The following is a 26,209-nucleotide window of genomic DNA, read 5'->3' on the forward strand; positions in this document are numbered from 1 at the left end:
GCAAGTGTCCCTGCCCCGTTAGCAGAAGCAGGGTAATTTAGTGAAAGGACTCAGAAAACTGGTTTAATCCATCCATTCATTCCGCAAGTATTTATTGAGCAACTGTCATACACCAAGCCCTCTGCTAATTAACCAGAGAGACCACAAATAGGACAAATATCCAGCTCAATTACTTGAGTTGCAGTAAATACTTGCTGAATAAATGAAGGAACTCTGAGGAACCCCACCTAACACTAGCCCCTGCAGCAGCAGGTGACACGGACTGAGTGTGTCCCTGGAACAAGAAGACCTTGATTCTAGTCACTATTCTGCAAGGTGTGATGTAGGCAAGTCCCTTGACCTTTCTTGCTAGTAAAGAACTGTAAACTTTAATCTACCTCACTGGGTTATTTTGAAGATCAAATGAAGTAATAATGTCTGTCACTACATTCTGTAAAAAGCACATGAATGTGAAAGTTTATTACTAAGTGTTGAGACAACCATGGAGGAATTTGCCAGTCTAACAGCTATCAGATATTCCAAGCCTACTGTTCCCGGTTTTGTGCTGGATGCTTTTCAATGTTACCTGACTGTATCCTCCCCAAAACCCTGCATAAGAGTTAAGTATCCTGATCAGAAGATGAAGAGTAACTTGTCCAAAACGACAGAGCTAGTAAATGGAACAGGAGGAATTTGAATTGGCGTCTCTTGGGCTCCAAAGATGGCCTGTGTGTATGTGTTGTGGGAAGCTACTGGAGATTGGTTATTTCTCCCCTAATCTTCAATTTATTTTTTTACAGTTGAGTAGAACCATTTATTCAGCAGTAAAACACTTAGAGCTTGCATTTGAAAAGCCAAATATCCATTAAAGAGGCAAGAATACAAACTTCCAAAGCTGATAAATCCAGGGGTGATTTTTTTTTTTTTGTAAACTATCCCAAAAGACATCTTAAACATTATTGAATGCCCTTTTTGTATGCTATAGAACCAGACTGCTGGAGGTTGGAAGGGACATTCTTTTAGTGCCAGACCATGCTGAGCACTTCCTGGGATGGGGGCACTCAGCACTCCCCAAGGGCACCCATCTCATCCTTGGATGTGTCTATTGATATACTTATTCATTCACTAATTAATTCCATAATATAATATCTAATATGTGACAGGCATCGTATGAAGAGCTGGAAAGACGAATCTAAATAAAATATAGTTCTAGGTGTTAAGGTGCTGCATATACTAATCCTTTATCTTCTGGTAAATGATCCTAATCCAGATGCTGATTTACAAAAATCTGATTTATAACCAAATTTTCATATATCTTCTGCCTTCACTAAGGGAATAAAGCCTTTCAACTTTTAATTTCAATTTAATAAACCATGAATTTTATTTCATGCTTTCCAAGGCACAAGGACCCACTAACATCCACACACTAAAATTAATTCCACAGCTCACCTTTTTGAAGAAAGGAACTTTTTTTGCCAGTCTCCTGTGGACAAGCCCCTGTTCTGAGTATTGTGTGGGGGTATGAACAAAGAAACTAGGGCTCTAGTCACCTGCACTGGATCTTCGTCTGTGCACAGCATTAGCTATTAAGTACTAGAAAGGTAATCCTGGCAGTAGCTGCTAGAAGAATTGGAAGAGGGAGAAGTCATGATTTGGGGAGGTCAGGCAGAATGGAACTTGGAGTTGTATTGGATTTGGTTAAGTGACAGGAAGTGAAAGACATGCCAAGAAAGGGGAGGACTGTGAGCAAGAACAGAAGCATGAAGCAGCTGGCTCAGGGCGAGGTGAAGAGGATGAATGGTGGGCAGAGCCTCTTGCATTATCCTTCAGGCAACTGGTTCCCAAGGTTTAAGGGGGGAAATGGTGCCATAAAATGAATGTTTTAGGGGCGAGGAGCATGATGGGATTATGCATGTGGTATGGATTCTGAAATGATGCCAGTATACTCAAGGTCCTCTATTGCTTTCTGAACAAGTATTCGCAGGTTATTACTTTTTTTAAATTACTGTATTGCCAAGAAATATAAACACTACTGTTTTGACACAAAAACATGACAAAATATGTTGAGTTCCTCCTGCTGTTTTATGCAAAACAGCATAGTCTTGTCACCCCTGCTTCTGATTTAAAGTAAATGTTCTAGACACACAGAAAGTGTCCAACAAATGCTCATTCAACCAAAATGAGGAGAGATGGTTTTTAAACCAAAGCAGGAAAACAGATCAGGGGCCTGTTGAGTCCTTCCCTCTTGGAGAGGCCCAGTGAAAAGAGGCTTGTCTGGGAGGCAGCTCTAAATTGAGTCCTAGTTCACCCACCACAGGCTGGTGCCCTCAGGCAAGTCACTTCCGGGGGGGCAGAGGAGGGTTCAGTTTCTTCATTGGTAAAATGAGACCACATTTGCCATCCTGGAGTCAGACTGATCTGGGCTCTACCACCTCTAGTTCTATGATCTCCCAGAGCTTCAGTCTCTTCATCTCCGAAATGGAGATATCTCAGTAGGTTGTTGTAAGGATTTAAAGGAGATAACGTGTGTGAAATGTTAGCACACTGATCCACAGGAAACACCCCATAAATGCTGGCTGCTCTGATTTCCAGTGCTAGAATTCTGTGATCCAGAGCTACTCCACATGCTGTGATGCTGTGTGGCAGGGTGTAAGATGGTACAACCACAGAAATGGGGAGCTATTCATTTAGTTTGCAGAAGAGAAGACCCAAAGGAGACCTAAGAACAATCTTCAAACACTTAAAAGACTGTCATGTAAAGGAGGGAAAATATTTCTTTCTAGGCTTCTCCAAAGAACTTAACTAGGTCCAGTGGGTGATGTGTATAAACTGCTAACAATTTGAACTGTCTGCAAAATGGAATGAACTACTTCATATAGTTGTGAGTTTCTTGTCACTGGAGGTGTTCAAACCAAAGCCAGGTGATTATCAATGATCCATCCATCTAAGAGATCTTCCAATTCAGAGTTTATAAAAGAACTTCTAAGGCCTTTGTGATGAAACAACATTTTAGGCAACCTAAGTTTCAAGTGATCAAGCCAGAATCAATGTGTGTACAATTTTAAGAGTATAAGGGTTCATCTGTAATAAAAATGTTTGCTTTACTTTTACAGTCTCCGTATTTGGCTGCTGGATATTAAGCAAAGCAACCAAGAAAAAACAAGGCCTGTTTGAGAACAAGACAACTTTTCTCACTGTTGCCCATTTTTTGTGTGTGTGTCAAATACTTGTTAAGCAAAGTCTCCTTATGTACAGTGAAACATGGACAGAGATAGATTTGATATTAAAAATAAAAGACTAAAAACTTAAGTGACAATTTTATAATAATTTTAAATAATTGTTTGATTTCCTTAAAGACGATGCTATGAACATTTTCTTGGGTGCAGACACATAATTAAGGTTTTGGGACAATTCTTAGATTCTTTCTTGTACTTAATAAAGTATGTTACCTGGTTAACTTGTTTACATCAGCAGAGCAGGTGATATAAAAGTGGGAAAAATTAAGAACTCACTTATATTTAGTCCTTGCAAACATTATGCTTTCATTCCAGTGGTTTTATGAAGTAGTGCTTATTCCCTGAGCACATCTTGAATTTAACTGTGGGGAAGACATTCGGGGTCAACGGTGGAGACATACTGCCTCAAGATTTAAAAACTAGTTTGGTGGGGGGAAGGTACAGCTCAGTGGTAGAGTGTGTGCTTAGCATGCATGAGGTCCTGTGTTCAATCCCCAGCACCTCCATTAAATAAAGTCTCTTAAAAAAAAATAGTCTATGACTTTGAAGAAATCATTCAAATTTCCATGATCTGGATTCCCTTATCTGTAAAAAGAGGTGGATGGTGGACTTCAACCCCTAAGATCGCCTCCAAGTCTCACATCCTATGTATCTAAAAACTCACCGTGACTGATCTGCTGTGAGATGACAGCCACACGGTCGTTCTCTTGAGCAGCTGATGACCAGACAATATTCAGAGCCAGGGAGAAATACACGCTGGGGGAAAACTATGGCCGACACAGAAAGATGTACCACAATTTAAATCATCTGAGAGGTATTTTGTGTTTAATGAACAGCTAATTATAGCAAGTTTTATGAGAGAAAACATTTCAAGCTGTAGTTCTAAAGAACATGGATCCCATAGTTAGCTGGTTCATTAAAAAAAAAAAAGAAATCCCCTTTTGCCAAAGTGGGGAGCCTGAGGGATAACAGAGTTCCAGAGAGGAACAGACTATGAGAATTCCCAGTAGTTAATGCTTGTAATTGTAACTGACCTTGTTGGTCTATTTTGAGCTTAGTGGTTATATAATGAAACATGGAATCCAACTTGTCTTCAAGCCAACAACAAAAGAATTAGTCACTTGGGTGAAGATCAGTGTCATGTCCCTGTCCTTTTCCTCTTTCCTTCAATGGTGGCTGTGGAGTGATGGTCAGCGTCCCACCAGGACCAGGTGTCACAGCTGAATTACTACTTCCTCCCCTCCTCCCCTCCTTGGTGGCACTGAAGGGATACTTTTGAGGAGACTGGTGGCTGGATCGTGGGGCTTCTCTCTTTCCACGTGTTCACTTGGGAGACACTCAATAGCTACTGATACTGACGTGTTTACAGAATTTCTGGCAAACACATAAACCAAACACAAAGTATATTGAGAAAGAATTCTGACCACTGAATAGTTTTTAAAAACTATGTTTATATTTCACTTAATTATTTGACACAGAAGAGACCACATTTAAATAAACACATTAAGTCTTCAGAGCGCTTTAATTGCAGCTTTGGACCTTAGATATGACAAATACTTACATCATTTCTTTTGTGATTCATTTTTATTTTTACAAATTATACCATGATAAAACTTAATAAAAATTGCACACATGAAATGTTTTTCTTTAACATTTCGCAAGTTAATCAAATGCAGACCACAGTAAGATTTTTTTGGTGGTGGTTGTTTAAACAGGGCATTCTCATGATTTTAGTATTATACAAATTTAAGTCTCAACTACACTCAGAAATAAGTTTAGAAAATGGCTTTACAAAAGACTGGGAGTGAGTAGTAAAAAAAAACCCCATGCAGGGCTGCTATGTAGTAATAAATCAGATGTTTTCACTGCCATAAGTCTTCAGTGCGGCCAAACTTAAAAACGAGTCCTCTGTGAATAAAATAAAAAACATCACATGACTAGCTGAGTTTGGGAAAAGAAAGACTATGTGAGATTTAGGATCGTGGGAAACTAGCAACAGAGAATAATTGATGAGTTGTATGAAAAAAACCATGAGATGTATTAGAACAGAAACTGACTACTCTAAAGTAGTAAAATTCTTCCACTGTGCTCAACTGTGCTGTTTACCACCAGCGTCCCTGCATCCTTAACTTCTGAGTTTGGAGACATATACCACTCTTTAAAAGTTGACTAATGTTTAACATGTAACCATTATATGCCTGATTTTATCAAATTCATTCAACAAACCTTTTTAGAGTGTCAAAGTGCTAGGTGGTGATGCTAGGGCTATAAAGATAAAGAGGATACAGTCCCTGCTCACGTTCTGGATGACACTATGTGGTCAGTATCAGGAGAGGGGCATATATACCAAATGTTTGGGGGCAGAGACAAATGGAATTTATTTTGCCTGAACAAAATAGGAAAGGGTTTGCAGAAGTGGTAGTATTAGACCAACTTTGAAAGGTAAGCAGGAATTTGAAAGGGGCGCCGGTAGGAACAGGAGCTAATGGGATAATGAAGGAAGATATTTCAGGGAGAGGAAATGGGAAAGTAAAAGGCAAAGAGGAATAAAAGACCACAGGGCCGCAGGAAAAGCCCAGGAGACTGATGTCAGGAAATGTCTCCACAGAGCTTACACTCTAGGTTTTAGGTTGGAAAGTGTCTACGGTTACCCTCAAGGCTTCAGTTTAAGAGCACAGAGGGCAGTTATATGCACTAGGAGACACACACATGTGTGCACGCACACACACACACATCTCGATGTAGGTATCTGAGATGTAGCAGAGCAGGGAAGAGTCTGATACGGCTAGACTGCAGTTTAAAAGACAAGGAGGATAAGGAATGGAGGTGGCCAGGACTTGGTAAGCCAACTGACCAGGGTGGCAAATTGCCCACAGGGGCCTTAGGTGCCTTAGACAAGTTAAGGGGGCAGATGCCAGCCTGTGATCTACTAAAGGGGGCAACTGGTACTCGGTCCCAGGCAATGCGTGGAATGGAACTATGTGGACATGCATCCTCCTTTTAAATAAACAATTTAGCTTCAACTGATAGTTGCTGAGCAGGGCCCAGGGTTGTCAGATCCTCCAGTCTCTCAAGAAAAGCTAAAAATTCAATTTTTGGGGTAAAATCTCTTGACTTTTTAATGTCAGCTCAATAAAACAAAAAATACTGTGTAGGCTAAATAAAACAGAACTGTGGGCAGAATCTGGCTGGATGGCCACTAGTGATGATTTCTTCTGCAGACAGCTTGGAGTTTTGAGCTATTTTAAGATGGGAAATGACAGGATGGGAGCTATGTTTTAGAAAGAAAACTGACACAGAAAAACCGGATCTGAGAGAGAGTATCAGTCAAGGCAGTGAACTGCTCAGGAAGGGACAAGGATGACAGAACATAAACAATGGAAGTGAACAAGAAGAGAACAGGTTTAAGACAACTGAAAAGCAGATTTATCAGGGCTGTAACGTAGGGGGGTGACTGCAAGGGAGAAATTGAAGAGAGAAGTAGACACTTTCGATGGCATAGCTGGTTTTCATTTTGTTTTCTCATCTGTTTTCCAATTTCCAGTGTATACTCAAGGTTAAGCCTGCAATTATAATGGTCTATTTAAAACAGGTTTCACAGGCCTAAGGTAAACACTTGAGTGTTTTTTTGATGAAAACAAAAATGCAACCAGGAAGTCGTCTATACCCTATTTTGGAAGTGTTATTACTTTATCTTTACAAAGGACTTCATAGGCCTCCAAAACGTGATTTGACCCCTGCTTTTCCAGGTAATATCAAATCTACTGCTGCAGAAAGAAAAACCAAAGTGGGTTATTAGGGGCCCCTATTCTTCAGATAGCTTAAAAGAGATATGGTAACTTCAGCACACTAGTCACCAGATGTGTAAACTGTCATCTCAAGAGTTTCTTGGGCAAGAACCAGTCCCTCCTACCTTTGTACTGACATATGTTCTTGATTTCTGAAACAGTCATTTCTAAGCTGTTGGTGAGAATTGTTCTGTTATAAATCAAAACGGTAGGCAATCTGCTACAAGTATTCTGATAATGGTGTCTATTAGTTGAATTTGATTTCAATTTGCTTATAGTATTTTCACAAAACCAAATTAATTTTTGGACTTAATAGGTACAATAGTATAAATGAGAAATTAGCCTAACTTGTTGCATATAAAAGTAATTTATAACTAATTTGAGACAATGACAAGTCAATGATTGGTTTTCCAAGGTTTTGTGAAATGTGATAACTGCTGTATGAACTTATGTGTTTCTTCCCTCACTGAAAAAGATATTTTCCCATAAATCTGCTCCTCTCAATCCTATTAATCCCTGCTGTGACAGAGTAACTTCTCTGCCAAAAACAGGATCTCAAGGTGGAACTTACTTTATCCTCTATCCCTGACAGAGTAAATAATGATTAAATTATTTTACTCATTATATACTACATACAAAAGGCTGCTTGCTGTCTGCCCTTCCCTGGCCGGTTCTCAGTAAATTCCCTCCCCACCACTCTATCCTGATGCTTTTCTTACCCCTGCCTCTGATCCTGTTATACTACCTTCCTTTGGCTGAAGTTGTGGAGCACTGAATTCCCCCAAGCACCTCTAACCCTGTGGAGATTCTGGAGTAATGAGCTCAGGATGCCTGGTCCTTCTTTAAAGATGTTTAAGCCTCAGCACCGCAGCTTGAAAGGAAAAGAAATCCTAAGTATCAACACTGTCCCTCTCATAAACACATGCTACATCACCCTACAAAACAACTTACTAAACTTATATAAACTGGGGAGGGAGGTTTGTTCACTTTGTATTTTTCAAGTACAGTGTTGTATTCTTAAAAAAAAAAAAAGGGAGAAGGAGGGAAACAGAACTAATACTAAGCAACTGGTTGAAGACTCAGCAAAAGGAGAAAATTGTTCACTAAATTTATCCCAAATTCCAAATTTCATCATCATTAATAGCTGGAGACTGTGATCTTTGAAGTCAGAGAGCCTGAATTTCAGCCACATGATCTCAAACATGATCTCTGTGTCTGTTTCTCACATATAAAGTGGGGATAATAGGGGAGCTACCTTCAGAGTTGTTTTGGAGATTAACTGAGAGAGTCCATGAAATGCACTAAGAATGATTCCTTGTGCATAAAAAGTGCTCAATAAACCTTGGTCATTTTTATTTCTGCATAGAAATCAATGGTTTAACGTTTAAAAAAAAAAAAAAAACAACTCTGGGTTTTCCCCACTAGTTTCAGGACACAAGGTATGCCCCCAAAAGGCTGTGTATCTTGCCACATCTAAGTTCATATTTTTCTTATTTCCAAACTGATTTTATAAAACTTGCAAAAATGCTTTGTGGTGGAATGGATTAACAACTGCTGACTATTATTAGAGGGCAACTATTAGTGTTTCACCAGTGGTTTAAGTAGATAAGAGGTGTCTATTTCCTTTTAGGAGGTTTAGGAGGTTGGCGGGAAGGGGCAGGGAAGGGAAAGCCCTGGAATAGACTGTCCTAGAATATACAACAGGTTTTTTTAAAAAAATCTTTTTTTGGATTAAGGACATTTTTGAAAATTTGATGAAAGCCAAGACTCTCTTCCCAGAAATGAGCAGAAAAACCAACGTCTCTCATACAGAAATGTCTGGTGGTTGCCAACCTTCAGAAGCCTACCCATGGAATGGAAGTTAAGAACTCCTGATGCACAGGATAAAGAGAAGTGTTTTTTGTTATTGTTTTTTTTTTTTTGTGGGGGGGGGAGGTGAAGTGGGAAGCTAATGATAGGGGAAAGGGCAGGCTCTAAGAATGAACATTAGAAAAGATTAGTGATAAAAATGTTAAGGTTTTTAGGGGTCTCAGTAACCTTTTAATTTGTCATTGCATCTGAAGGATAAAAAAATGTCAGGGCTTTTCCTCCACAGCTCAAATATCATACACAAGTTCTAGTGACACCAAGGGTAGAAACAACCATAAAATGCATCCAGAAACAAAATTTTTAAAAGAAATGGTTTTAAGCAGGCTTTCATTAAAAGCAACTGTTAAGGATTCAGATTTAAAATGAACATTGTCACTATTATGTAACTAACTCTACACGAATCACAGTTCTTCATTAAAGGGAAGGTGATAGCAATTAAAAAGAATTAATGTATGTTCCCATGGTTGGCAGCAAACCAACTCATATATTGAAAATACATTTTTTGGTCTCATTTTTCATATTTTATGACAAGACATGGGGGAGGGGCATTAGAGGGGGCAAATTAAGCAACTAAAAACAGTAAATGACATAAACTATTATTTAAAAAAAGAAAAAAGATACGATGAAAAATGCAATACAAACTTACCCAAAAAAGATGAAGGCATTTTGGAAAAATACAGCAATTCCAGGGTATACTATGGCTTTTTCTGTAAAAGTAATTGTAATATTTAGAGGTTTATGGTCTCAAAACATTCAATTTCTGATAAACTGGTGAACATCAGTTTTCCTGCCCAACATAATTGATTTTTCTGGTAACTATGGTTGGTTTGAGTATTAAATGACATAATACATATGACAGAGTACAGTATTTTTGCTGTGATAAGCAGTCAATTTTACCCAGAACATTAAATGGATTTCATATTTTTCTGGGGTCCCTCAAGGCAAAATTTGAGCCAGGGATCCAAGAATAGGTCTTTTCCTAGCTTGCCTTAAACCGGTCTTATATAGCAGACACAGATTAAGTGTTAACTTACTTTTCCATCTAAAAGAAGATGATATATCATCAGGCAAGCTTATTTAGCTCAATAAACTTCAATTCTAGGATGTCTGAGCTCTGTCTGAATATTATTCAGCAAGTAAAAACTTGCCAAATAACTCCACAACATATGTATTCCGCTTTTGAGGTTTCTGGAAGTCAAAGAGAAACAAAGTATGGAGCTGTGTCCCATTGTTTCCCCAGCTCTCGATTAGGAGGAAAAATACAGAAGAAAGGAATACTAAAACCATACCAAACAAACAAAACAAGTACAGATGGGGGAAGGGAGTTCCCAGGCACAAATGCAGTACCCGTAATTGGCCAAACTACAGAAAAGCAGCTTTATTTTAAAAAACAAACAAAAAAACCCAACTTTAATGCAAAATTTCAGTATCCCATTGATATAAAATGTAAACCGTGCTTTCTCTTACCTTTAGCAACATACCCTCCAAAGAGAATCCACATAGATGCAATCAGAGAGCCAAAGGCCAACATGAAACCGATGAACAGCCAAATTCGAGCACCTGAGGAGAAATAACATTATACCAGAATTGTTCCTCCTGTGGCAACAGTCAGTTCAATTAACTTTTCAAAAAAGAAGGCAGAACCCAAACATTAAAAATGTGCAGTCTCCATTAAAGTCTACGGAGGAACAGTGGAAAAGGTGTGCTGATTATCATCAGGGCAGACGTGGGCTTTCTTCCTGTTGGCTGGTCTGTACAGTGCAAGTGATTCTGTTCATGCTCCTCAGCTGTGCACACTGAGAAAAACTTTACTCACCCTGCCTGTAGAAATCTCACAAAATATGTTTCACCATATTCAGAAGCTCATTCTCCAAATATTTTTAGAAATTGTGCTCCCATGCTTAAACTCCTCCACGAGAACTTTCAAACAATAACAGGTAGACTTAACAAAAAACACATATTCAGCACTATGTGAATCTAAACACTACCATATTTCACTTTCTGGCAAGTCAGGTAGTAAAGTAAACTCAAATTTATTGTGGCTGGTACTTAGGACTAAGCTGCATTAATATTATGTTAACAGAGAAGACAATCAACTTACTTATAAATCCCATTTACATAAGATTTATAAAGATTTGCTATAAAATAAATGGAGTTATTAGATTGCCTAAAATGAATTCTAAGATAAGTGTGTTTAATTTAGCACAAATACATTTCAATAAAAACACTGCCTTGCTCAATAAAGCACAGCAAATAGAATGTTACACATAAATTTCTAATTTCACACCTAAAACAAAAAACAGTTCTGAAATAATAAGCTGTTACTCAGAGATGTGATATTAAAACAAAAACAACTAGCTCTGGACCCCCAGAGCTGTGCGAGCTAACAGATTTTATTTACGGATGTGATGGCCATATTCTGTTTGCTCTTAGCTTTAGTTGTTATTGGCTGATTACTGCCAACACTAACTGCTAACAGTCATCTCTTCATCCAGAGTTTATAAGGTTGTAGTCTATCAGTATTTCTGTATCTCTTCTACTTAAGTCCATCTACGAAGAGAGTGAACCAGAGAAGAGTCTGAAAGCACAGACCAGAGCTGAATACTGAAGTTTCTCCTGTTTCATTAGGGAAAAAAAAGTCACCTGAAATATGCCTATATCCAGGTTTATTTTTGTGTGGACGTAATATTTTAAGTTTACCACTTAAACTGCTTAATATCTGTCCCCTCAAATGTTTGATTAAATTGGCTCTACAGGAAGCTGTGTTACACGCATCCCGTATTCTGCCTACCATGGATGGGTACAAGGCCACGGGGTCCAGGGGACATGAGTTCCTTAGTTGAAAAGGACAGGCCTGATTGACACGAAGCACTAAAATTCTATTATTCTACTCAGTTTTGCAATATTAAAAGAGTTCTGGAGGTTGTTTGCACAACAAAGTGAATGTACCCACTACTGAACTGTACACTTAGAAGTAAGTTAAGATGGTAAATTTTACATTGTGTATTTTAAAACACACCAGAAAACTACGATTCCAAGCTATTTCAAAATGCTAATTCAATCAAATAAGGTTGGCAAAAAAGGGAAGAAAATAATTTACATGGTATAGCTTCATGTACCATAGACTCTTATTTTGCACGTGCATTCTTTATTACATGCTGTTCTTTACTGTATGCTGTATACTTTCCTAGCTACGTATTATTGCACACAGTTTTATACTCAAAACTGTGTAGTCTGCACTATTCAGCAAACTTTGACCAAATGTGACTTTTACCTTAGGCCTTGGAACCTATAACTCTACTCAGATACACCTCCATCCTATCCCTGATCTGAAAGAGTTAGACAAGTAGCCCTTCCATGTATAATTCTCATTTTAAGGGTGTGTAGTGAGATGTCATTTGCACCTATTTACCTGTTTGACCCAGGCAGCCTTCACTGTAACTATCACCTCGGACTTGTCCATTCGATACTGCATTAATCCTGTATGAATACAATAAAACCAAGAGATCAGGGTCTCTGACTCGAAGAGGAAACTATCCATGACATCAAATTACCAGGAACAGTAAGCTAGAGTTCTGCAAATATAAGCAAAGTCTTCATGAGTCTTGAGTAATGGATTCATAAGACCTAAAGCAAGTCCCTTCAACAGGATATCTTGTAAAACAATGGTTATAGTACCCAGACCAGCAAAGTCAGCGCCACCTGGGGACTCTTTAGGAAGAAAAGTCCCCAGCTCCACCCCAAGTTTACTGAAGCATAAACTCTGGGTATGGTGCTCAGCAATCTGAACTTTAACAGATCAATCCTTCACGTGATTCTGATGCTTCTTAAAAATTTGAGAATGAAATTCCCAAAAGTATATATTGCTAAAACTGGAACAATTTTTAGCTTGGTCTTATCTAGTTTTCCATTTGTACACATTAGACATATTCAGCATGAAGAGATTCAAGTGGTAAAATCTTGTTTCTTTCAATCCCCAACACTTATTCCAAACGTAAGTCTTTTGCTGACTTTCACATAATACCACACTAAATTGAGATAGTCTTGCTTTCTTTAGAGGTATCCTCTGGGAAGGGGAGGGTATCGATCAGTAGTACAGTGTGTGTTTAGCATTCATGAGATCCTGGGTTCAATCCCCAGGACCTCCACTTAAAAAACAAATAAATAAATAGAGGCATCCTCTGAAAAATTTTAAATGTCATGGGAAAATGTTCACAATTTAACACGTTAAGAAGTTTGAAAACTGTGTGTGTACATATATATATGGATATAATTATATATATTAAATGGGTGTGTGATATATATATACACATACATATACAGTATGCATGTCTACCATTAGAATGTAAGCTTTATGAAAGCAAGGGCTGTGTCTATCTCATTTCCCATTTTTACTCTCAGTGTGTAGCACAGGGCTTGGCTATAGGAGGTGCTCAAAAATGTGCTGAATACACGAACCTTAATTTTTTCACAACAATATGAAGACTTAATTTATTCATTCAAATCTAAGCTTCAGAATAATTACTTTCATAGTAATTTTCAGTGATCTCTATATTAAATTATTTGGTGCATAAAATAAATACTTTTTAATAAAAACAAGCTTCACATTTTGAAACAATGCAGACATTCTTGGGTCAATGGCTCATGGCTCTTGTTTTTCTTGCTGAGCCATCTGAACACACTTCACAGCCCTCTGTTGGGCAGCCGTGACCCTGCCCCCTCAGTCTTCACTAACAGGCACATTTCCTAATGCACAATCTCTTTTTGTTCTCTGGCATTACTAGTTTTATATGTAATCTCAAACTGACAGAAAAGTCACAAGTATAGTTCAAATAAATATGTTTTCCTGAACATCTCAAAGTTGCCAACATGATGCCCCGTAACTCCAGAAATTTCTGTGTATTTCCTACAAACTTGACAGTTCTACAGATCAAGATCAGGAAATTAATGATGATCCATTACCATTATCTAGCCATCAGACCTCATTCAAGTTCCCAGGTTGCCCTGATAATGGCTGTAAATAGCAAAAGCATCCTCTCCAGACCATAAGGCATATTTTGCTCTCCTGTCTCTTTAGTGTCCTCAGTCTGGAACAGCTCCTCACTCCTCTCTGGCTTTTATGACCTTGATCTCTTACTCCAGCCATACTGGTCTCCTCACCACTGAGCCTTAGTTACTTGCTCTTTGTCTGTCTGCAATGATCCTTTCTTATATATCTCCATGATCAGCTCCCTCATTTCCTCAAGTTTTTACTTAAAAATCACCTCCTTCCTTGACTCCATAACTTTGTAAGGCATGCCTTGACTAACGCATGGTTTCTGAACTAAAAGTAAAGTTATAAACAGCACAGAAAAAAAAGGACAGCTGAGAGAGGCTGGGAGATAGAGGTGGAATCGGAGATGTGGAAGGAAGAATAGAAAAGAGGACTGTTGCTTCTCTTAATAAGTTCTTTCTATGATTTGACTTTTCAACCCTGTCTGATATGTTAATTTGGTAACACTTAAAAAATTTAACTCTACTCAACTATATGTAAAAAGCTTTTATTTTGTGACAATGTACGTAAGTCCTGTCACTAACAATGACACTTACATTAGGAAGGCTATGGTTGCTATAACACCACAGGCGTGGTAGGAGTGGTTGAAGTCTTCCATGCTAGGATAAATGACAGCTGCATCTATGATAATCCACCAGCCTGTAAAAAACTAAAACAAACCAGAAAGGAGAAATTACAGTAGTTTCATATCTTACTGGCTAAAAAGAAAGCACTGTATCTAAGTAAAGAGACCCCTTCTAATAAAGTCCAAAATTTTCTTAAATGTTCCAGCAGTTTCCTGCCTATAACTGGCACATGGCTTAATAGCTGATGAAATATTAGATACCCTAAAGTGCCAAAGCAATTGTTATTTATTAGTAGGAACTTCTTTTCTAAGTCTCCTGCAGTCATTATTTTATACTGTCATATTCAATACTGTAATCTAATTTTGTAATCTAATTACAATGCAATCTAATATTATAATCTAATTTCCTGAACTAGAAATAATTTACAATATCTCATGGCAGGAGAAAGGAAAGAAGTGATTCAGACTCCAATTGACAGGAGAAGTGGCCTGTTGCTGATATATTATAAGCCTCCAGAAAAATATTACTACTGAAAATGAAAAAAAATATATTCAAAATACTATGGGAGAATACTTATTGTTGACAGAATTTCAGCGATCCTCTTAGTGTGAAATAAGTAACAGCTCTGCAGCTCTGCTTTTCCTTGAGGAACCATAGTGCAGCCTACAGATGGTTTCAGTTGTGACAACACCTGAATTTCAATTTCAACACCAAATTATAATTCATCTCAATTGAATTTGGTTCTGGATATTATCACGGGCAAATATACAATGAAAGACATTAAAACTACACAAATATTTTTTATAACCTGAGCCGAAACTTAAAATAAGATGATATTATCCAAATTCTGGTAAGTAGCTTAGAAGGTTTGGAAAGTAACCTCCTTCCCTTCACCCACTTCCAACTCTGACCTAGTTATCTCTGCAAACTACCATCTTCAGGAAGTTATTTAAAAATAACTATTTTAGGCTAATCAAATTATTTTTATCAGGCTATGGACAGATCTATACTAATGACATTATATTGGCTAGCACAAGTACTTTTTCACTTTTTCTTTTTTTACCCTTAGTTCAAAATATTCAAGATACTTTCTTTACAGATTAAAATTTAAAGCTTTTTTTTTGGGCTCTTTGTAAGAGCAGAATTTGTACAGCAGTTTTATATTCTGACATTACTTTGGAAAAATGTAGGATAATTATTTTTCGCATATTATAACTATCAGAGACTAGGCAAAGAGGATATACTTAAACTTGGATTTTTGTTTGCTTACTTAAAATTCACTCTTTAGAGTATATGACATTAGAGCACAAAACAACAAACATCAGATGCCTTGAAGGATTTATAATGTAAATAAGAATTTTATACTTCTAAACAATATGTTCATTAATGAATTCATTTTTTCTTTTTTTTAATGAGATTGAGAAGTTAACCCTGGATTATGTAGAAATGCAATCATATCTCTTGAATGGTTTTGACCTGATTTTTCTTAAACACTTCTTGGTAACTTAATGTACTCATTAAGAGGAGGCATAATCCTTACAATGAATAAATGTATAAAATATACTGTCTTGTATATTATAATATTTTTTTTCATGCAGTCAAAGGAAAACAATCTACTAATCAAATTTCAAGCCATAATGTCAACACTTTACGTGGAATAACTCAACACCCTCATAAATAAAATATCAGCATTTATTATTAAAAATTCAGTGGTCAAAGATAAAACAGTACATCTTAAAGACATCATACAGAATTCAAAATACATAAAACAAACACCGAAAAAATGAAGGTCCAGATTATCAATGACACTTACCAGAACACCAGCAGCAATGGAAGCAATAGTATTGCGCTTTTCTCCCCAGTCAACGCATTCAGAGCATCTCAAGCCTTCTAGAAATCCGGACATTTTTTTCAAGTCACTTAAAAAAAACAACAAACACACAAAAGCAACTAAATAAAGTACTTCTATCTACTTTCTTCAAACCTGACATATGTTTCTAGAAAAGCAATTAACAGTTCAGGAATAATTCAATAAAAGTGAAGTTACAAATACTTTATTGGGCTACATTTACTTCAGAATATTTGAGTTTTTTATGAAATTCCACATAACTTTGGAAAATAAGACTTGGATTCATTTAGGTTTCTTTTTTTAATTTAAAAGATGGTTTTGGTATATTTCAAGTAACATAAGCAAAACTGGGCATCCAAATATTGAAAAAAATTTGTAATGATTATTATTTTCATTCCAAACTAAATTATAATATGACTTAGATATTTATAGTCCAGGAGCACTAACATAGTGGACAAATGATAAACTTTGGCTCCGAGTTAAAGCATGCACTCAGATGAAAAATATTTCTCTTAGCAATTTACACATTTTATCATAGAACATGTTTCTTCACACTCAGATTAAGAAATTAAACACTGCACTGCAGGTCTTCTACCCATGTCTTTTCACTTCATTATTTTTCCTCCTCCAAGCCTGCTTCTCAGTGTCATTGCTATATAAAGAACACCTACTCCATTTTAATAATCTCTATCTCTGATTCTAACACGTTTTCAGGCCAAAAGAGAGCATAAAATTGAAGTCAATATTAATTCACACCAAAATAAAAATCCACTGCTAAATTACCATAGGTAAGTTACCACTGACGACAATCACATAAAACACTCCTTTGGGCTAGGGGCTCTGCAGACCCAACCATTTTCTCTCTATTTCAAAACATCAAAAAGCCTGCATTAAGTGTAACTTGTTAATAATCAAGCAAACACTCAAACTCCTACAGCGAATCTTAACAAGTCCATGAAGCCAGTAATCATGGGTGGCTAAAACAGAGCAATGAATCCAGTTGTAACCTACCTTTTAAAAGTTAAATATTAAAAACTGTTACTATAATCAGTGCTCAGTCTTTAGGACAAGTCTAATTTTGAAAATTCACTCGTTTTATTCTTCCCCGGGAGGAATAGTAATTCAGTGTGTTACTTTCGGTTTACCCCAATGACCCCGCCCCGAATCTATTTTTCCTGGATTTATTACTTGCACACTCATGCCCAAACACCTCCCTCCAGACTCCAGGGATTTTAGGTGCAGAGTGTGGACGGGATTGGGAAGATGTGGGAACTAGTTGTAGCTCAGCCACCTCCCTCGCCGAAGGAACCAGCCGGCTTACACGCCCTTCCGGGGGTGACAGTTTCTCCAGCTGTTAAGTGAGGGGGCATGGTGATTTTCGGGGATCCTGTGTCCGCCAGGGGAGGGACGCTGTCCCGCGGCCTGGCGGAGTGTGGACGCGGTGTCCCCATCCCGTAGCCAGCGGGACGCGGGGTCAGCAGGAAGTGGCCAGGAAGGCTCCAGCAAGGCACAGCCTGAGCCCGCAGCTTCCCAGAGGGTGGACATAAAGACCCAGTCAGCATCCTCCCGGCAGACAGTCTCGGGTCCGAGCCTCATCTGGCCTACGGCGGTTCCACCCCTTTCCCCACTCCCACCTGGCACTTACGTCCAGCCCGACCGGTGCAGTCGGTCCAGAGCCTGGTGTCGCGCCGCGCGGGATCCCTTCACTTTCCCAGTTTCAGCGAAGAAAACAAAACAGCCACAGGCCGCCGGATACCCGGATGGAGCAGTGCCGCCCCGGGGCTCGGTCGCGCATGCGGATACGCGGCAGAGGGAGGGCACGGGGAGAGAGGAGGACGGGCTGAGGGAGGGCCAGAGAGCCACGCCCACCGCGCCAAAGTCTCTGCGCATGCTCGGAAGACAGCTGCAGAAGATTATTGCCTCTCTCAGTTCACGTCTGGACGTCGGAAATGGTAGTAGGGTACAGCTTTCAAGGGTAAGTGTGAGAAGTTGCTCTTTGTGTTAAGCTTTCGAAAGAAGGCGTTTGTTGGCGCTCTGTATCCGTCTTCAGTGAGGTGGTAAGTATCCTAGTGCTGGGGTCGGTCCCACTGTTATCTCAAGCATGGGTCCCGCATGGTGCAAAAGATGGGTCCAGGTTCGCCGTCCCATAGCATTAATCCGGGTTTTAAAGTCTTGTTTATGGGGGGAGAGTGCATGCCTAGCATGCAGGAGGTCCTGGCTTCAATTCCCAGTACTGCCATTGAGTAAATAAATAAAAACCTAATTACCTCCCCACACACCAAAAATAAATAAGTAAAATCTTATTTTCCCAGAGCCTGGTCCCGCCGTCGCCGTAGCTACACCTGTTTGAGAGGTGGGGTCATTACCGGGAGGCGGGGACGTCCCGGTTTTGCAAGAGGGCTACTTGGGTGACCCAACTGGGTACCGGTGCGGTGACCCACTTCTTCTGGGACTTGATCTTTTTTTCTCGTTTGCTTACGGTAGGGTTTCTCAGCCTAGGCACTCCTGACATATGGGGCCAGATAATTCTGTTTAGGGGGAGGGGCCGTCCTATGCACTCTAGGATGTTTATCTGCATCCCTGACTTTTACCCAGTTGTAGCAACCAAAAATGTCTCCAGACTGCGAAACATCCCTTACCGGGGAAAAATCATCTGGTTTGAGAACCACTCCTTAGGAGATGATCTGGGTTTTGGGGAAGTGACACTTCTCAAAGCTGGAAGCAACGATGTTCTAGCTACCTGAAAGACTTGTGGCTGGGCTCGCGCCGTCTTCCAGAAGCTCTAGGTCCGGTTCCAGTGTCTCGCTGGTGTCGGTCGTGGTCCAGGAGTCAGAGCCCGCCCCGGCGAAGGTCATGGTCTAGTCCCAGAAAACGCCACCAGAGAACGTACAGGCGCCACTGGCATTCTTTCTTGCGGAGCGGATCTCAATCTCGTAGGAGGTCCCGCTCTCAGGGAAGGTCATATTACAGAAGGGCCTTCTCCATCAGGTGGGGGCGACAGTAGTAGGGCTTTGACCCTGTGGCGTACCCGAAAGGACACAGCACTTGGAGGCAAGAGATCAAGGAAGGGGTCATGGAGCAGAACCCCGTTTCGCTTGAGTAGAAAAGGTGGGTGGGTTATTTTGTCAAGAGAGGCGCACAGCTTCACCTTTATTTTTCATTTAGGGCCAGTGTATGAGTAGGCTAGGGAACCAAGGTTGTTGTGTCGTTTAATTTCTTTGATTTCTTTTGATGTATGAAATCTTTGTAGCTTTGGTGGAGGGGGCATTAGCTGATTAGTAGACAAAACTATACAGTAACAATCCATAGCCTATTTTTAAACGGACATCATTTGGGATTAAAGATTAATTGTGACTTTAAATGGCTCAGGGTGAAGGAATCTAGTGCAGGCAGTTCTTAATGGAACCTTTTAAATGTCTATTAGTGACTTAACATTAGCTTACCAGCTCTGAACAGCTTTAACAAATCTTTCCTTCAGCTTTTAATGTTATCTAATGACTGTGGGAGGAACAGTATTAACTTTCTCTTTGCCTTTTCTGTGTCAACCTTTTTTTTTACATTTATTGCATACAATGAGTATTTTATAAGCATAAGTGAGCATCTTTGTTTTGCTTTTATAATAAAACAAATCATTAATTGGTCGTTCTTAGCCTTTGGAGAGTATGCCATAGAATTATTGAGTGTTTGGTTTTTTCTTTGTAGATAAAATGGAGCTATTAGAAATAGCAAAAGCCAGTACAGCTAAATCATTAGGAATATCCAACCTTGACTTGCCAGCTAGTCTCAGAACTGTTCCTGTAGCTAAAGAAACTATGGAACAGCTATAACAAATACTGCAAGGTTTAAAGTAAGCCAGACTTATCCAAACAAAACTTTCAGAAAAACTACTGTCAGAAAGAATTGATTAACCAATTTTATTTCATTTACCTTAGACTACACTTCTCAGAAAGTCTATCTAAATATAATTTGCTAAAGTCAAAATAGCAGATCTGAAAATACAAGCCAGACTCACTCATGAAAATGGAAGAATAATGAACTTTATTTTTGGTGACCAACCATACCAAATTGGGACTGTTCCTGAAAGTCCCATGTTCCAAGAAACTCCTCTTGGGTAAAAAATGCCCTGGTTTTCAGTAGTGAGTGCAAAGATTAGAGGGGAGAGGAAGAATACAAAACCCATATTATGGTCCCTCAAAAAGGGGCTGATGTTGACACCATTTTTATGAATATGATGATTGTCTGCCTTCTGTTAATCAGGAATGAATGTGGTGATTGTCAGCCTTCCATTGACCACTGATAATGGCAACCATGATTTGTGTGGTCCACATAATACATCCATTGTATTGCATATCAAAAAAAATCCATTATAGCATTTTCTCAGAGCAACGTAAGTTCTTGTTAACAGTCCAATTAACTGTTGTGCTTTGTATGGAGATAGTGCTAGTCTAATTTTTAACTTTGTGAATATTGTGACCATGTTTTCTAAGAGTTCAGATAATGAAAATGAGAGTGAGTTCAATACCAACGCCAACATGACCCAGACAATACCGAGAAAGAAGACTATAAATAGCTATGTTATTTTAATGGCAGATGGAAGGACACTTACCACTGGATTAGGGAGGTAAATAACACAAACAGGGCCTATTGCACAATATGCAGAAAAGAATTCGAGGTTGGCCACGGTGGAAAAGGGGATGTGAAAACATTTATGGAGACTGAATCTCACAAGACTGGGATGAGACAAGCAAGTACTTTTGAATCAATATGAAGTGTTTTCATCTCCCAAAAAGACACCAATGCTCAAACGAAAATAGCAGCCACTGAATTAGCTTGGGCATACCACACAAATAAGCATGCATTGTCCTACTGCTCCATTGACTGTTCTGTGCAACTGAGTAAGGTTACGCTTCCTGATTCAGAGGTTGCAACTAAAATGTCCTGTAGGTGAACAAAAGGGGAGATTTTGATCACAGATCTGTTGGCCCCTTAAGTGTAGAGCTGATTCTGTCAGATCTTACCAACAATCATGCTTTCTATGGTATATCAAGTGTTGTGTTGTGTTGATCATGGCAATAAAAAAGTGTTCCCCCTAGTTCTTAGGTACTTTGATTTGAAAAATAGAGTTTCAAACTGTCTTCTTGATTTCTGTGAAGATTTTAACGAAACCTCAGAAAACATAAAACAAAAGATTGTTGATATCCTGTCCAAATACAACCTAGACTTTGCTCACCTATCTGCATGTTCAGCATAGTGCAGGTGTAAATTTCAGCAAATTCCACTCAGTCTATAAACTTCTTACCAAAGACAATGAAAAGATCTTACCTGCTCAATGTCCTGTGCACCTTGTACACAAGACTGCTAAAAAGGGGTGTGATTTGCTTTCCTGTGACATTGAGGCTTTCATAATGAAAGTTTTTGGTTACTTTTCAGTTTCCTCAAAACGTGCAGAAGCACTTAATGAGATTTTTGACTTTGTAGAAATGGAAGGAGAGAGACTCTTTAGACAGATGCCAACAAGATGGCTGTCATTGTTGCCAGCCATAGAAAAGATGTTAAAATGTTGGCCTACCATAAAATACTATTTTCAAAGTGTAGGAAAAGAAGAATGCCCTTCTCTATCTTGGAAATACACTGAAGATGAGAATGGAGAAAAGGATTACAATACAACAGAAATTTATATGTTGTTTCTCCAGAACTGCTTGATGACCTTTGAAGAGGCCATAAGGAGCCTAGAAAAGGATAAACTGTCTGCACCTGAGTTATTTGTTATCATGTGTAAGTTGTGACAAAAACTCATGTAAGCAGGAAAATGACTCATTTTTTTGGAAAGAAAATTGCTTTAGAACTGGAAAAAAGTGTCACCAGAAAAGGGCAACCAAATTATACAGGCCTTTCTCAATTTCTTTACTAGAATGGTAAGTTTTTTGGAATCCAGTTTCGATTTCACAAGGTCAGATTACCTCCGTACTTTAAAACCATCTTCTCTGAGAAAGAGAGGTTTAACTTATAAGGACATCCAGTATGCTTCGGAATGTTTAAAAATTATGGACATTTTACACATGGACAACCTCTATGATGAATTTCTAGATGCAAAGGACCTGATTGACAAACAGCTGGTCTACCAAAATAAGCCTGTAGATTGAAAAATGGATGGACATTTTTGGAGAGCTGGAAATGAATTCCTACAAGTCTCAAAGCTTGCTCTTGCTAGTAAGTAAAATCCTAAATATTCCATGCTCAAATGTTTTTGTTGAGAGGATATTGAGATTGGTGTCATCACATTGGACTGACACCAGGAATCAGTGTAACGTGGGTTTGATAAGAGCACAACTGCAAGTCGAAGAGAATTTTACATTTGACTGTATTCAGTTTTATCACTACATAAAAGGAAAGAAGGATGTTCTAAAGGCAGCAGGCAGTTCAGAGAAGTATTATTGCAAAAGGAAACCAAAAGAGTGAAAATATCCTGTATCATGAGACTGGAACATGTCATTGCTATTTTTAAATAAATGTAGCAATGTTTAGTTAATCCTATTGAATTTATATTCTCCTTTTAAAATTATATTTTGGTATCTTAAGAATAGTATAGCCTACAAAATTTAAATATTCAATTGTTTAAAAAAGTTAATTGCTGTATCAGAGGAGGAAAATATATAAAATATTATATATTTCTCATACATTATTTAATTAGTCCTATTACTAATGGTCACTGTTAACTAGTCCTATTTTTTAAAAATAATAGCATTTATGTAAATGAAGGCTAAATAATACAACATAGATATTTTCAAGTGAACACTGCATCTTTCATATTTTTATGTGAAAGTAATAACACATGTATAATTATTATCTACTGTATTTTGGTGTGTATGTGTATGTGTTTGGCTTGTTCTAGCTTTGTTCCAGATTGGCTTTCCCTACTATAATCAGTCCTTTTATCTTTCTTAATTATGAAATTTTGGTCCCTGTTTTAAGTGGATTCTCTTTGAGATACCCCTCCCCTCCCCCACCCCCATGCCTAACCTCCTTACCAATTATCCTCCACTAAAGAGAACCACCAAATAATTACTTTAGGCTGAGGGGATAAGGAAAGGCCTTGTAGGCTGATTTGGGTTTCTTAAAATAAAATGGGGACTAGGCCTAAAAATCCCCCAAGCAGACAAAAACCATTTAAGCCACGTAAGCAAAACTTAATGAACATTGACGAAACTTAATTTAGGTTATTTCCTGCAAATGTCTCTGATAATCATAAACAAAACTTAAAGTGCCTTCCATTTTAGGTATAAGACAATTACTTTTAACTAATCCCCTGCTGTTTGGAAACTCTTGTAACAACCAATCCTTGTGAAAGTTAAAGAGCTTCCTCAATCCCCCCTGTTAGAAGCCATCCTATAAAGACATGCCTTTGAGCTTCTTGCCACTTTCTATCTGAAGTCTCCCAGTTTGCAAACTGTTCTTTTGTATGCACAATAAATTCTTAATTTTAATTTGATGATTTTATGACAATTTCTTGTGTCGTTACTGGGATCTGAAGACTACCCTTTGACGAGCCCCAAGGCTGGTGAATAACCTGGTGCTGCTGCCTGCCAAGCTCATTGTGCTCACTGCTTTCTCACCAACCACAGAGTTCTAGGGTAAATCTGTTTTGGATCTAAGCTCTGCTTTTTGTGTCTTGAGCTCTCTGACTTTATTGTGCATACATGTGTCTTGTTCAAGCTTCTTGATCACCTTTCTGTCTGTAAGAGGAGAAAAAGCCCATGATTCCCTGGATTCCTAGACAGCAGTGAAATTCCCAGGCTCCCTTATAGATACAGTCATTGTAGAGAACCTAAAGACAAATTTAAACCCCGGTCTTGAGCCAATCTTTGAACCACTGTAAATTATTTTCCAGACCCTAAAAAGGACTAAGCTAAATTTATAGAAGAATTTAAAATTCTTTTTGATGCCTGTGACCCTGAACTACCTGGTTTTTACCAGTTTATTAACATGATACTGAATCCAGGAAATGCTGAAAAATGGCTTCAAGAAATGTATTGGAAAGACCCTTCCTAAGATCTTAAGGGTCCCAACAAATATGCCTCCAGAGATAGAATAAAAAGAGCAAGAAAATAAGTCAATGGCTTCTTGAAGCAGTTCCCAAAGGTTTTCCTATGAGAGTTGATGGGGCCATAATACAGTCCTATAAACAGAAAGAGTATGAACCAGTGGCAGATTTCTGAGTTCGTTTAGAAGTAGTATTTAGACAATACTCTGGTCTCAAACAGCTGGTGACTATTTTTGCCTTGTGTGCCCATTTGTTAATGAGCTTCACCCAGAACTCAGTGGTTTGTTACAGAAGCATAGCTTAGAATAGGAAGTCACGCCTCTCCCAGAGCTTCATCTTCCTGAACATTTTGAAAGAACAATAGAACAGAAAAAAGGCTATCAAACAAATAAATTCACGGCCCAACAACTGTAACAGTTACGAGCAGATTGATCCCACTTCAGGAGGTCCAATCCTACTCCACATTTTGCCCTTATTGACAGAGATGGCTGTGAATACTATCATCAAAAGGAACATTAGAAGAGGAACAGCCCACTTTTAGATAGAGGGCCTGTTAAACAATCCAGTTGCCCTATAAGAGAGAGCAGCCCCCAACTCCCAAATTCTTGTGATACTCAGCAATGACAGGGCTCTGAGAAATTTCTCAGTAAGCTACTTTCAATAATTCTTTAAATCAAGAATGAAAGTTAAACTAAACTTACATGGAGAAATTTCTACCATACTGATAGATGCCAAAGCAATTCTGTTTACTTTAACCCCCACCATGATACATAAAGAACTTTCTCAGAGTAATAAAAATATCTTAGTTCTGGGAGTTTCCAGTCAAGTTCAGAGAGTTCTTTTATTGGAGCCCATGACTGTTATCCTTGGCTCTTTCTCTGAAAGTCATACTTTTCTATTATTTGATACTACCTCTCTGAATTTTCTATGTAAAGAACTGCTGTCTAAATTATGAGGCTAGATAAAATTTTCCTCAGGAGAAATAACCTTAGAATTTCCAGACTCATCAGACACTTAGGCATTATGTGTCCTAAGGAGACTATTAAATTCTATAAAAGTATAGATGCTATAAATCTCTCTGAAATCTGATACTCTATGGGCCTCTTCTTCCACAGATGTGGAAAAAAATAAAAAGTACCAAACTCATTAAGATTCAGATTGATTCATCTAAACCGCTTCTTAACTTGCCTCAGTACCCCTTAAAGTCTGAAGCCATACAAGGGCTTACTCCTATAACAGAAGATTTAATAAATCAGAGGTTTTTTATCCCTGTATCAATTCTTGCAGTACTCCTGTCTTGCCTTTAAAGAAACCCCATGGATGGGGATGGAGATTTGTACAAGACCTCAGAGCCGTAAGTAAAATTGTGATACTGAAGTTTCCAATGGTACCAAGCCTAATTACTTTGTTGGCAAATACACCAACCAAATCCAGATGGTTTACAGTTGTGGATGTATGCTCTGCTTTCTTCAGCATCCCAGTGGACAAAGTAAGTCAATATTTATTTGCTTTTACTTGGAGAAATCAACAGTCTTGTTGGACAATAGTGCATCAGGAATTTACTGAGGCTCCCTTGTACTTTTCACAAATTTAACATTAGAATTTAAATTCTCTGCTGCAATTCCTCAGAAATTCTGCCTTGATTCAATATGTAGATGATTTGCTTCCTTGTTACTTCTCTATGGAGAACTCAGGAATGGATTCAACATATCTGTTAAAGTGGGGCTTATAAAGGCTGTAAAGCCTCAAGATAACATTCAGTTCTCACAAGAGATGGTTCATTTTCTAGGTCATGACTTCTCTTCAAAAAGAATCTCTCTTCAGGAAG

General features: G+C 38.4%; 2 protein-coding genes and 1 long non-coding RNA gene across 5 annotated transcripts in view; 2 read left to right on the forward strand and 1 right to left on the reverse strand.

Moving 5' to 3' along the window:
* Nucleotides 1-3,189, forward strand: part of LOC102527255 (RH-like protein) — a 32,416-nt gene extending 29,227 nt beyond the window's left edge. The window contains exon 10 of the mRNA XM_072975828.1: nucleotides 3,093-3,189. Within this exon, the coding sequence (XP_072831929.1) occupies nucleotides 3,093-3,119 (27 nt within the window). The 3' untranslated portion in view covers nucleotides 3,120-3,189. The remainder of the gene's footprint in view (nucleotides 1-3,092) is intronic.
* A 1,457-nt stretch (nucleotides 3,190-4,646) lies between these two features.
* TMEM50A (transmembrane protein 50A) lies at nucleotides 4,647-18,127 on the reverse strand. Of its 3 annotated transcripts, none has more exons than XM_006196792.4 (7): nucleotides 17,986-18,127; nucleotides 16,305-16,410; nucleotides 14,462-14,574; nucleotides 12,285-12,352; nucleotides 10,340-10,432; nucleotides 9,519-9,579; nucleotides 4,647-5,123 (listed from the first exon to the last, which is right to left on the reverse strand). In XM_006196792.4, the coding sequence occupies exons 2-7, from the start codon at nucleotides 16,395-16,397 to the stop codon at nucleotides 5,078-5,080; spliced, it is 474 nt and encodes a 157-aa protein (XP_006196854.1). In that variant the 5' UTR covers nucleotides 16,398-16,410; nucleotides 17,986-18,127; the 3' UTR covers nucleotides 4,647-5,077. The 3 variants fall into 3 exon arrangements, with proteins under 3 accessions (XP_006196854.1, XP_015095408.1, XP_072831191.1); XM_015239922.3 differs by having other exon boundaries at nucleotides 17,975-18,123; XM_072975090.1 differs by lacking the exon at nucleotides 4,647-5,123 and adding an exon at nucleotides 5,130-7,874.
* Nucleotides 18,128-18,186: 59 nt separating this feature from the next.
* Nucleotides 18,187-25,883, forward strand: LOC107033418 (uncharacterized). The gene is made up of 3 exons (XR_012079712.1): nucleotides 18,187-18,315; nucleotides 22,428-22,550; nucleotides 25,669-25,883. It is a non-coding gene; the product is annotated as an uncharacterized lncRNA (long non-coding RNA).
* The last annotated feature ends 326 nt before the right edge of the window (nucleotides 25,884-26,209 follow it).

This window comes from Vicugna pacos, chromosome 13 (genome assembly GCF_048564905.1).
Source record: "Vicugna pacos chromosome 13, VicPac4, whole genome shotgun sequence".
NCBI lineage: Eukaryota > Metazoa > Chordata > Mammalia > Artiodactyla > Camelidae > Vicugna > Vicugna pacos.

Bases quoted from the DNA above. Each gene is read 5' to 3' on its own strand.
- TMEM50A (XM_006196792.4), bottom strand. From the start codon at position 16,397: ATGTCCGGATTTCTAGAAGGCTTGAGATGCTCTGAATGCGTTGACTGG. The intron at 12,353-14,461 runs GTAAGTGTCATT...GTATTCATACAG, and splicing joins GCAACCATAGCCTTCCTAAT to GATTAATGCAGTATCGAATG. The intron at 5,124-9,518 runs GTAAGTTTGTAT...TTTTATTCACAG, and splicing joins AATGCCTTCATCTTTTTTGG to AGGACTCGTTTTTAAGTTTG.